At 35.9% G+C, this 12,599-nt stretch overlaps 1 protein-coding gene across 1 annotated transcript; it reads right to left on the reverse strand.

Annotated features, from left to right (window-relative positions):
- Positions 1-289: 289 nt before the first annotated feature.
- Positions 290-10,780, reverse strand: LOC119795208 (adhesion G-protein coupled receptor G4-like). The gene is made up of 12 exons (XM_038303081.1): positions 10,702-10,780; positions 7,144-7,271; positions 6,829-7,066; positions 6,464-6,748; positions 2,003-2,100; positions 1,623-1,684; positions 1,465-1,510; positions 1,211-1,239; positions 911-1,062; positions 628-828; positions 469-542; positions 290-379 (listed from the first exon to the last, which is right to left on the reverse strand). The coding sequence occupies exons 1-12, from the start codon at positions 10,775-10,777 to the stop codon at positions 290-292; spliced, it is 1,479 nt and encodes a 492-aa protein (XP_038159009.1). The 5' UTR covers positions 10,778-10,780.
- Between the last annotated feature and the right edge of the window lie 1,819 nt (positions 10,781-12,599).

Here is a 12,599-nt window from a genome sequence, read left to right on the forward strand (position 1 = left end):
GTGCAGCCGACAAATCTGCGACAGCTGTGTGATGCCATCATGTCAATATGGTACAAACTCCCTGAGGAATGCTTCCAGCACCTTGTTGAATCTATGCCACGAAGAATTGAGGCAGTTCTGAAGGCAAAAGGGGGTCCAACCCGTTACTAGCATGGGGTACCTAATAAAGTGGCCCGTGAGTGTATATAATTGTTCTAAGTATAAGGTTTGTCTGAAAAGGGGTATGAAGAAGTCCACCTTATTTAATCATACTCCTTCACCTTATCCTATGTATTTAAACAGTTTTGTATCAGCATCCTTGCATAGCACACCTCTCTGTATGGGGAAGCAGCTGCAGGTCCAGCACCATCATTAAGTCATCAGGGAGACTCATGTTAAGCTGAAAGGAATTGAGATGTTTCACTCTTGCTTTTTGTCTTGTTTTTTTACTTTCTAGGAAGTTTTAATGTGATTACTTGTAAGGCATACCCAGTTAGGGAGGATCGCCTGTGGGTCGCAGTGTCCTGTTATAGAGACATTCACCTTGACTTCGAAATAAAGTTCTGTTTTGGGAGAAATTGAGTGAGATAAATCATAAGAGTTTTCTTAAGACTCTGAGTTCATAATTATAATTCAAAAACCTGTTACCAGAGGGACCAGAGACATTTGCAGGGGTTCTGGTAATGGTGTAGGTTGTCACTCCTCTGGTAGTAAAAGTTGTAGTAGTTGTTTTCAGTGTTGTTAGTTGGGTGAACGTAGAGCTTGAAGCGGTGTTAAAGGTGGAGGTTGAGACAGAGTTGGATGTTGCTGTGGCACTCTGAGGGCTGGTGGTTGTCATGGAGAAACTCTCTGGAAAGGAAGCAGTTGATCAGACTTTCTGCACAACTCATGAGTATCATATATCCTCGGAGATGTGGGAGCTCTTTCGTACCAACAGGGGTGGTGTAGATGGTGCTGACGTCAGCTAGCAGCAGCAGATCTCTGAGGTCAGTGTAGACGTGTGAAAGGTCGGCGTACATTTCTTTTTGCACAGCTGCAACATCCAACTTAGGGATGACATTCATGTAAACCAGGCAGTAGAACCTGCAAAAAGGAACTCAATATTCAAGTATGGGAAAACATAATAGTGGTATTTAGAGACTTTTTTTTTCTTGTAAACAGAGTCTCTCTCTGTCTGGTGAGCACCTTCAAGGCATGCATTAAATGAATTGTCATTAATATGAGTATTTACCTGGATATATTTTCTGGAGCCCACCGTGCCTGCAGAAGAAAAAGACACAGTTTTAAAATCTAATTCTAAGACTTAGCTTCTCCTAAATGTCAAACATTGCTGTAAGAATGAATTCTAAATTAAGCAGCATAGTTATATTATTAAAGTATATTTATTAAGTAACTATCAAAGCCATTGGAAGGTTATGCTGCCTGTTATCTATGCATTTATGTTTGCTTTAAGCAGTATTCCAGCTGTAACTGTAGTGTGTTTACCAGCCCGTCTTCAGGTGGGGTTTTTATGTGTTCCTTTCTATCGGATCTGCATGAGAGATCACAGACACTTAGTTCACAGTTCATTAGTTCTGCTGTAAAACAGGGTTTAATCAACATAAACCAAAAGGTCAGAGTTGGGAATCTGCTCTTTTTTTTACCTGGTTGCTTCAAACACAGACACTCTGTGCAAATAGATGTCAGATGGTAAAACCTTTCTGAGCTGCGGGAAGAAAATATTACAAATAATTATGAGTTCTTTGCAGTTCAGCAAAGGAAATAGATAAAAATATTATTATGTGTAAAAATATCAATTATATTTGTGCCTATATTTGTTAGTAATACTCATTTCTATTCAAATCACTACCTGTACTATAATAAAAGGCTCTAAATCTCTCTATTTTCTCTTCTGTTTGTGTATCTGTTCTGTAACACATCTAAGCTAAAAAAAAAAAAACATTGATTACATCCTAAACAAAGAGGTAGTCATATTTTCTGTTTTTAATACACAATAAAACTTGAAGATATGTGTTCTTTTTACCCAGCGATGCGCAATGTCTCTGGCCTGGTAGAGCTCGGTGGTGTTTTTGTCGTAACGCATGATCACAAACTGGACGATGACCTCATAAAAAGACCATTCTGACAAAATTAAAACCAGTTAGAAAAAAAGTATTTGGGTTAATATAAAAACAAGCTTATGTTAGTCATAGTTTTAAAGTTGTTTTTTTTTTTTATAAAGTATTACAGAACTTCAATATTCAAGTGTGAATCCTTCAAGTTTACTACCCTTTTTTCCTAACATGTTTCAAATTTATGTTATTCCTTTTTTTTTTATGTCAAATTAGTGTTTGTGCTGTAAAAGACAGGATAACTATGGAGGATAAAAAGTGCCAAAATTCAATAAATAGATACAGCATTAAATAAATAATTAAATGTGTCAATAATTAATTAAATGTGGAATTAAATAAATAAATGTGTCATTCATTAATTAAAACCACGTCACTAATATAAAGTGCCACAATTAAATAAATAAATACAGTGATAAACAATTAATTAAATGTGTAATTCATTAAATAAGCAATTAAATATATAAATGTGTCATTAATTTAATAAAATACATCTTCATTTTATTAAAAAAATATATATAATTATTTCAGTGTGCATTTAATTATTTCATGGTCCTGTGCATCGAAACCATTAAAAGAATCTGTCAAACTCACCCATCAAAGTTAGGGGGCGGGGTTAACGCGAATCGAGTCTCTAATCGATTTGCTTCGCCTTAATGTGTAGGATGACCAATCAGGTGTTAGATAACTGCCCCCTAACTTTTTATCCTCCATAGCTCAAAACTGTTAAACTAGCTGCTCCTTCTTCTCTAGCTGAATATCGGGGCTATAAGAGCATGACAAGCTGAAACCTAACAGGGCACTGAAACATGCACAGGTCTGTCTGCTGTTATTACCAGCATGGTAAAGTCATACCCCACTTTTCAAAAGCATATATCTTTATATATATATATATATATATATATATATATATATATATATATATATATATATATATATATATATATATATATATATATATATATATATATATATTACAGCTGCAAAGCTACTGGGATTTCTTTTACAAACAAAACATCTGACAAATATGGTTTACATTTGTTCTGCACCTTTAACCCTGATCCACATTAGGGGTTTAGTTGGTAATCCTCTTCAGAAAAACTTTTAGTTATACTGGGGGAGTTATTTCTTCCATCCTAATAGTATTTTATATGTATTGTATTCAGCAAGAGGAATAAAACAGTCATATCTCTGTGAGCGATAAAGGACTGTAAAAACTCTGACCAATCTCTGTTATTCAGTACAAATGGAAATAACCAATCAATACCCATCCTCCGCCTCATGCATGGGTGATTGACAGTCCTCTGCAATAATGCAATAATCTGCTGGAGCAAATACACATCTAAAACAGAAAAAGTGAGCCCGATGTTTAAAAATTTCTGCTGTATACAGTAATACTGGATGGCTTTAACTGAAAATTGCTTTGAAATATTCATTCAAATAAATAAATGCTGCAATTATTCCACAAAATTCTCAATATCCACGTTTGAAATATTATACATTTGAAAGGTTATAGTTAATCGGACTGATAAAAAGTAGCAGAACATATATTTCATAAATTCAGAGGCGTCAAACATACACTGCAAAAACAATCCAGAAATAAGTAAAAAATGGCTTAAATTAAGTATATTTAGCCTTAATTTGAGCAGGTAAATAAGATGATTTGCCAATGGAATGAGTATTTTTACTCTTAAAATAAGATAGTTAGATAATATTTACTTGAAATAAGACGATAAAATATTTTTTTCTTATTTTAAAAGGAAATTGTCTTGTTCCATTGGCAAAGTGTCTTACTTACCTCCTCAAATCAAGGAAAAACACACTTATTTTAAGAAAAAATAACTTATTGAGATTTCTATTTTTTGCAGTGTATGAATTATTATTACTCAAGTAGAAGTATAAATCTTACTGTTTAAAACATTTTTATAGAAGTTAGAGTATCAACCTAAGCTTTTTACTCAAGTGTAAAAGTATCTTCCTAAAGTATAAAAGTAAAAGTAATGCAGGAAAAAAAGATCCTTTACTGCACTACCCTAATAAAGGAAATGTTTTCTACAATTCAGGAAGATAACTTTCTTATACACTGTAAAAACGATCTAGAAATAAGAAAAAATGTGTTAAATTAGGTGTATTTATCCTATATTTGAGTAGGTAAATGACATATTTTGCAAATGAATGAATATTTTTACTCTTAAAACAAGATAATTAGATAATATGCACTTGAAATAAAACAATGCAATTGTGTTTTCTTATTTTACGTATAAATTGTCTTGTTCCTTTTACCTCCTCAGTCAAGAACGAATGCACTTATTTTAAGAAAAATAGCATCTAGAATTCGTTTTTTTCCAGTGTACTTAAGTGTTTTAGTTCTATAACTAATGGTAACAGTGTCAAACTTAACTTTGCATCATCCTTAAAAACTATTTATTTTGGTATGTAGGGAGCAACAAATGGGTGAAACCACAAAGAAATTAATGCCTTAATGAAGCAAATTATATTGGGATTTTTTGTTGTTTTTTTTTTAAATACGAACAGACAAAAAGGAAAATAAGCTTAAATGAAACAAAATTAAAGAGTCTACTTTTAAAATATAAGGTGTAGAAAGTAGAAATAAATCTAAAAAGTTGTCTAAAAATAATTACTCCAGTAAAGTATAGATAGCCAAGATTCCTACGTAAGTAAAGTAACAAAGTATATGTACTTGAAACCTCTGCATAAATTATTTTGAAGCATCTAATATATAATTTTTTTTTACTGTATGATCAATGTAATTAACTTAAAGTGATGAATTAGTTTGGAAATCTAACTTATGCTGACTATTCCTGCCTGTGCAAAAAGTTGAATTATTGCAGGCATTTGTTGGAAGCTATTTATTTGTATTTATTCTGTAACTCATTTATTAATATGAGCAGCTCCAGCTGCAGCAGTGCTTGGCGCCATTTAAAGCTCCACATGTCGCTCTGTAGCTGCCTGTATGGCAGCTGCTCCACCGTTGCTCTTCCTCCTCTGTCCTCATCAGTTCTGCATGTTGTCGTGTTGCAACAACTTCTCACTGTTTTCCCACAAACATCACAGGTTCCGTTTTGATAATTTGTGGATCTAAAATAACTGTTCATAGACTTCTTTTATGATCTGCCTGCTGTTTGTTTAAGCAGGGCTACATGCGGTGCTTTGCATTACCTGTTGATGTGTTTTGCACTCACCAGACAGAAAAACTAGTTCGCATCAAACACGTGCATCTAAGCAATTTTCTTGTGAACATGCATTACCTAAAATGGCAGTAGTATCAAAATATGAATTTAAACGATTTTGGAGCCTAAGGTTCTAGTATCTATATTTCCGTATTGAGTCTCACATCACAGTATGTTTATTTAAGAGTGAGAAAAGACCAGTGTGGCGTGTCGCAGTGTCCATTTGATGAAATGTGTGTCACACGGGCGATGCAGGAGTTTTGGGAGCCCAGATACGGCATGCTGGATGATGAATCAGATTAGGTGCACATGTATAGGAGTATTCTATTATGAAGTGTTGAGAGGATGCGACCAATATTGAAAGAGCCATAAAAAGTCCATAACACAGCAAACAGACCAGCAGCGGTTGGGTTGGGGGGTAAATGAAACAAAGCTACAGACATCATGGTGAGACGTGATGGTGATAGCATCAAGCTTTGAATATATTTCTCTTTTGCTGGGCAAGGCAGCTTGTTAGAGCTGATGGAGGTTAAATAGATATAAATATGAACAACATTGGAAAAAGACTTGAGACCCTTTTGCAGAAACAAGCCTATCTTTACAACCTCAGCTACAATATAAGGCTCAAGGTTTTTCTTTTTTTATTCTCTGTTGAAATCTTTGTTTCTACAAAGATTGTTTATAAAAATGAAAAAAGAGATAAATTAGCCTCTGTATTGCATCATATTTACACCTCAGGAGGAAAAGGTCACAAATCTATGATTTATTCAGTCAGCTAATTAAAGCACTACTTTCTTATTCTTTCTACTGGACTCAAATTACTGTAGAGGTTGGATTTTTATGTATCTCACTCTTGTTGCTTTGTTGCAAAAATGTCAAGGCCTCATCCATGTCTTTAGCCTGGTTGCCAATATGTGTGGAGGGCACTGTTATTGATTGCAGAATGACTTCTATATTTGTTGACTGAAGCACAGATTGCCAGGATTTAATCTGCGGGTTATGTATATAAATTAAGTAGAGCAGTGAATATGAGAGTGGAAAGAGCTGTAAACGGTTTGATGATCCTGACACAGCACAGTTCTCTTCTATTGCATAACCGAATGTAGAAAACTATGATTCCTCCTGCAGGACATGTTTAACACAGAAGGAAAAAAAAAAGGTTTTAAAAGAATAAAAGCCACTCACCACACTGTAAGGTTATGTCACAGACTGGGACACTGTACTCCGTGTCCCAGTTGTCCCACACCCATTTCACCACATCGCCTTCTGTACAGCTCAGTGATGTCACTTCCTCGTCGTTGCGCTCTCTTCCCCACATTCTAAACAGGGAGATTTTTCCCAGCATGCCGCTGTAAGGAAGGATCGTGATGGTCCCGTCAGAGATTTTGTGTCCCACGCCCAAAGTGAGCGACCCATTGGGAGCCAGTTGGCAGCACATCGTTGGATTGAGAGGAGGGGTTTTTGAATGAGCTTAGAGAGAAAATCCATTGAAGATTATTCAGAAAAAGTTACTCAAACAATCCGTTTTTACCAGTCAATGCAAAGCCAACCTGCTGTGATGTTCATCAAGTTCCCATTAAGGTAGAGGGCAGGCCTATCCTTCGTATGGGACCAGGTGAGGCAGAGAATGTACCACTCTTTAGACAGGAGGGGAATCAGTGGGGTCGTCCATTCCTCTCCAAACAGCCAAACCACTAAGCGTCCTTGTTTTCCACCCATGCCAAGCTCTGCATACTGAAATTTAGGATGACGGTACATGAAGATTGTCCATGATGAGAAACCCTGGGCCTAGAGATGATTCATTTGATGTATTAAAGAATGCGGTCAATCTGCTACAAAGAAAAACTTTCATTCCTCTCCTGTACCTTCAGATTTACATTGACACAGACGGTGAGTTCCTGCAGAGCGGGGATGGAGACTTCAGGCTTTAATTTCCAGTGGCTCTGCCCGGTGGTTAAGTCAGCCACTTTGCCCCACAGACTAGGTGAATTGTCTGTGACAGCCAGATAAACGCCATGGTAAAAGAGGGAAGTTTGTGAGGTTCCTACGCTGCATCCTAACTTCACAAACCTTGTCCTGATTACAATGATAGCATGATTTTAGAGATTCACCGATCCGATATTTGGATCGGCTATCGGGGAGGAAATATCGGATATCAGAGATCCATGCAAATTTCTTTCTATGTGCTGCTTATTTGTTAATAGATTATATAAAGTACATTTTTATCTGTGTGAGTTTGCTACGTCAAGGCTAAAGACATGACAATATATATGGTTCATTCAGACAGCAGTTGAATGGGTATCAGATATCAGCCGATACGCTCAGCCCAGGTGTCGGATTGGATAAGAAAAAAATGGATTGTGCATCCTTACACAATTTTTCTAGTGATCTTTGGTCTTTTTGACCCAGAGGTTAAACAGAGTGGATGTTAGGACTCCAGTCTGTGTGGTCTGTGTTTCTGTGTTTGTCTTCCTTCCTCCACCAGGCGGCGCCTGGTTCTGATTCTCCTCCTCACACACCTGCAAGGGGTTACCTCGTTAATGGAGTGTTCTTAAGCTGCTGACTGCCACTACCTCAACGCCAGAGTGTTTGCCAGTTTTGGGTACTCTAGCCAAGCTGAGTTTTGCTGAGTCAAACTGAGTTTTTGTCTTTGCCTCTCGGCAGGAAATCCTCCTGCAAGCTGGATTTTTTTGGACCTTCTCTCCCTGGAAGGATCTAATGAGCTTCAAACTGAGCCGAGGAACATCCCTTGCTCAGAGCTTCACACTGAGCAAGGGATTCATCTGCACAACAGTCTGTTCAAGTAAATCTGAGTGGCAGTCAGTCTTTCTCCGTTCAACAACTAGCAATCGCATTTTGGGTAACCCTGTTCCGCCATCCAATGTATGAGACAAACACCGGAACACATTCCTCACCTACTGGAGTCTATGAGTCAACCTAATCTCTGGAAACGTGAGTCTGCCAACCTATTTTCCTCTTCAAGTTCGAGAATCAATTCTCCCACTGAACCTGAACTAACCGCAGTGTCTTCCCTTCACCTTTCAGTTCCGGTAGAGCAGTGTTCAGAGCAACACTGGAATCTCCACCAAACTTCTCAATAAACCTGTTACACTTTTTCCCTGGTCTCTCTGTAATGGTTTCTCTGCATTTGGGTCTGAACTTTAGTTAAATCATGACAGTGGAAACACATCAAGTAGATCTGCCACTGAAGTTCTTCCGCTTAGCAAATTGTTCTTAAAAACTGTTTTAAGGAACTAGTGACGGTTCAAACCAATCAAGACAATTGAAATAGTCATGGGTTGACTACTGGATCCAGATGCACCAAGTTGGAATCGTTTTCTGCAAAATATTGTTTTGATTATAGAAAACAAATATTAATTTCCATTTCCACTCGCCCCTTCATTCTTATTACTTCTTCCTATGGATAACATGACAATGGATAACATTGTTTATGTCTACAAGTATATTTGAAGCATCTTCGGCTGCTTTGCAAGTTCAATCTATGCTTGAGAGGGTGGAAAGGAGCACCAGCATCAGAAAAAGTAAGTTTTGTCCTTTTGTACCAACATGTTTGCTTAGGATGGGAAAATGTTATCATTGGCCCAAACTTTGATTGATAATTTCCTTCTATTTGTTCAAGATTTGTCTTTGTTATGCTTATTTAGCGAGGATAAAGACTAAAATAATTTTAAATTTTAATAGTCATCTTTGCAGCATTCCTTTGTTTTAACTTTTCATGTCCAGATATGTACAGTATAAATCCGACTTTTAGCCTTTATCCACTATATAAAGGACACACTTTTATTAATTCTTATTTAATGCTGTAGATAATGCATCATTTAAATGGTAAGCCTACATTTTTTTTTTCAAATTGGAAATAATACAGACATCTTCCAGAAGACATAAAAACAGCGTCGCTGCTTCATGTCAGGGCTCTGGCTGAGACTATCCAACATGTTATTATTACTGCTATTTAAAATAAATCTGTTAGTTTAGTTAGTAATTTTAAAAAATATGACTTTAACACTAATTCTGTCCAGTTTGTGAATGATTTTGGGCATAAAATGCTAACTTTAATCACTATTCAAACCTATTCTGGTTTCTCACTACCTTAATAAATCCACACTGACTCAAATATCAAACAGGGGTCATTTAACCCATGTTTGACCTCTTGGGAAGTTGAAATGTTTCTTTGAAGAGGTCCTGGGCTTCTTTAACCAGGTCTAAAATGTTGCACAAAAAAGCTGCTATTTTTAGAAATTTTGCAAACCCACAAAAGATAATGAAATTATCCTAAATATTAAAAATCCTAAATCTTATTTCTGTTGCACGTAAGAACTGATATTTTAATCTAATTAGGACAATTCCTCTGTCTCAATATAGAGTTATAATCTTCATTTTGTAAGTGGCAAAGATTTGGGAATGGAATGAGAGAGGTGTCCTTCAGCTAAGAACGAAGTGAAATATTTTGATAAGGCTGGAGCCATGGATGTCTAATCATTTGCTAACGTGTATGATGTAAAATAAGATGATGTGGCAGACTGGAGATATATAAAATACCTTTTTAACTGTTAACCAGGGCCACTTCCTGAGAGGTGAGCAGCTGCCTTCTGTATATTCTAAGCAATTTGTCTAAACTAAGTCAATTTACAATTTCTATCAGAATCTGTCACCATGCCTCCTGGTTATTTGATACATATAAGCTATGAAATGTTATTTAAAGAGTTTGTCCAAAGTGATCTCTTTTCAAGAAAAAGTACCGGAAAGATAGAACATCAGGGTGCATTACACAGAACCTATATTTAACAAAATATAGTACATTTTAAAGAGTTTTGATTCTTATTAACTTAGCAAATTCCCAAGATAACTAGCTATAATTCGCAAAAAAAGTTATTTTTTATTTCAAGTTCCTTGACTTCATTGCTGTGAGCACAAATCAAGCAACTGTCATCTTTTTAGGGTGAGTTCATTACTTTTTTAGCAAAAGTGTATTTAATAGTGCTACACAAATATTTCAGTTGAATGAATCAAATTCTTTTTCTAAAGTCATACAGTTGCTTATTTTTATAAAGTTGTAGCTGCTGGTATGTAAAAAAAAAAATGAAAGACAGAAAATAGCTCACATCCAGAAAGTTGAAGATACTAAAATCCGTGAATAATTTACTTGAACAAACAGTTCACAGATTGTCCTTTACCTTTTAACATCTGCATGTTTGTTTTTTGGATTATTTTGACATATTTACAACCCAAACTGCAGCTTTCTCAGGCTTTTGAGTTCTCAGCCACACAGATGGTAACCTAACCAATAATAAACCTAAATATTCAGACAGCCTTCTTTTAGAAATGCCAAAAAGTCATATATACTCTTATATATATGACCTTATTGTAGAAAACTTGTTGTGCCTTAAAGTCAAATATCCTACCTCGCTTCTGAGCCGAAGCTTGACTCAGGAGAAACAAAGTCAGGAATACAGCCAGTTGGTTTTGTAAGAAAATCATCTTAAATCTAAAAATAATAAAATAGAAAGAGAACTGTTATATTTTTCAAATATAGGTTGTTGTTTTTTTGTTGCAAATAAAAATAATCAAATTAAGGTCAACCAGACTTTAAAATAAGGGAGGTCTTACCTTCAGCAAATTACCTGGAAAGCAAAAGCAAACCTTCAATAAATGTTAAAGGCTCTCTGCAACAGCAGCAGCAGTGACTGTTTGTGCAGTAAAGAGGCATCTGGCTTTGATTTGTCCTGTTGTGTAATTATGTGTGTGCAGAGGACATCGGATAAGGAGACAGGAAGACCAGGTGTGTGTTTCAGCTGCTTCTTTCAACAGTCACTATGGTTTAATTTGAAGAAAAGAAAATTATTTCTGCATGAAAAGCTTTTCTGCTTTAGTGTTTTTGCTTTAGGATCGATTCTAGGTTTGAGGAGCAAGCAGATAAAATAAAGTTAATGAAAGTTATCTTTCTCACCAAAACAAAAGCCCCAAAATATAAGCTAGCATGTTTTTGATAGGTGGACATGATTTGTATAAAATTCGTTTTTTTCAGGCTTTTTACGATCAGAATGTTCGTATCATTGATTTATCCAACAAAATAAGATATTCGCCATGTGAAATATTAGGGATACCAAAGAGATGTGTAGTGGGGAAAAAAGTATTCAACTTTTCACCCCAGTTAAATATACAGAGATTGATGAATTTCACTCAGTCTGCACTTTAGTTTTATATCTTTGCAAAGAGAGAACAGTTCATCATACAGCCCCGGTAATCAGCCCTGTTTTGCCTGGGCCGTGTTTGTTCCCCCTTATTTACAATAATGGAAAGTTGTCAGAGTCAAAACAAATTACTGACACTTTGGTTAAACAGTAACGTTATGAATAAACCATTAGAAGGAATCTGGTTTGTTATGGGAAGAAGCTATGTCTGGTCTAAAAAAACCCTCACACAGGGGAATTGTGTGGCCTTGCAGGTGAAACAAACTAAGTGAAAACTTTTATAATGAGTAAATAGGATATATTAATATATGAAATATAAGACACTAAATTTCCGACCATAGGTGTGTTCAGAAACTCTATTCAGATGATTGAAACCAGGATCCACGTTGCCACCAGTGCAGAGCCTCATCAGATATGGCAGCTGTAGGCATTTGAAGGTTCATATTGAGGCAAAGCATTTTAGACTCTGCCTCTGTCTGTCTGACAGTGATATGAAGCAGATTGACGTTCTGCAGGAAGACAGAGGGAAACTTCGGAGAATTTTTATTTTCTTCACCTTCCGACTTATGGGGACATGAATAAAATGAGTTCTTCAAGGAAGGAAAGGGGGGCTCTACCATGAGGTTTGTGCACTGCAAAATATCTAAATCGAGATACCGTAAGTAATTTTTTCTTAAAATAAGTGCATTTGTTCTTTAATTGAGGAGGTAAAAGAGACATTTTGCCAATGGAACAAGATAATTTACACTTAAAATAAGAAAACACAATTGCATCGTCTTATTTCAAGTGCATATTACCTAATTATCTTACTTTAAGAGTAAAATTACTCTTTCCATTGGATAACTAGCTCATTTACCTGCTCAAATTAAGGGTGAATACCAGAGATGGCAAAAGTACTGACTTTCCGTACTTGAGTAAAAGTACAGATACTTGTGTTAAAAAATACTCTGGTAAAAGTGGATGTACTGATTAAACCTCTTTCCTCAAGTAAAAGTAACAAAGTACAGGCTTGTAAATTTACTTAAAGTATAAAAGTAAAAGTAGAAACCACTTTTTTCATGCCGTTGCCTACATTTTAAATGGATGTCTGCCAATAGGACTAGATCTCC

The sequence above is a fragment of the Cyprinodon tularosa genome, unplaced genomic scaffold (assembly GCF_016077235.1).
Source record: "Cyprinodon tularosa strain WSP-4 unplaced genomic scaffold, ASM1607723v1 ctg503, whole genome shotgun sequence".
NCBI lineage: Eukaryota > Metazoa > Chordata > Actinopteri > Cyprinodontiformes > Cyprinodontidae > Cyprinodon > Cyprinodon tularosa.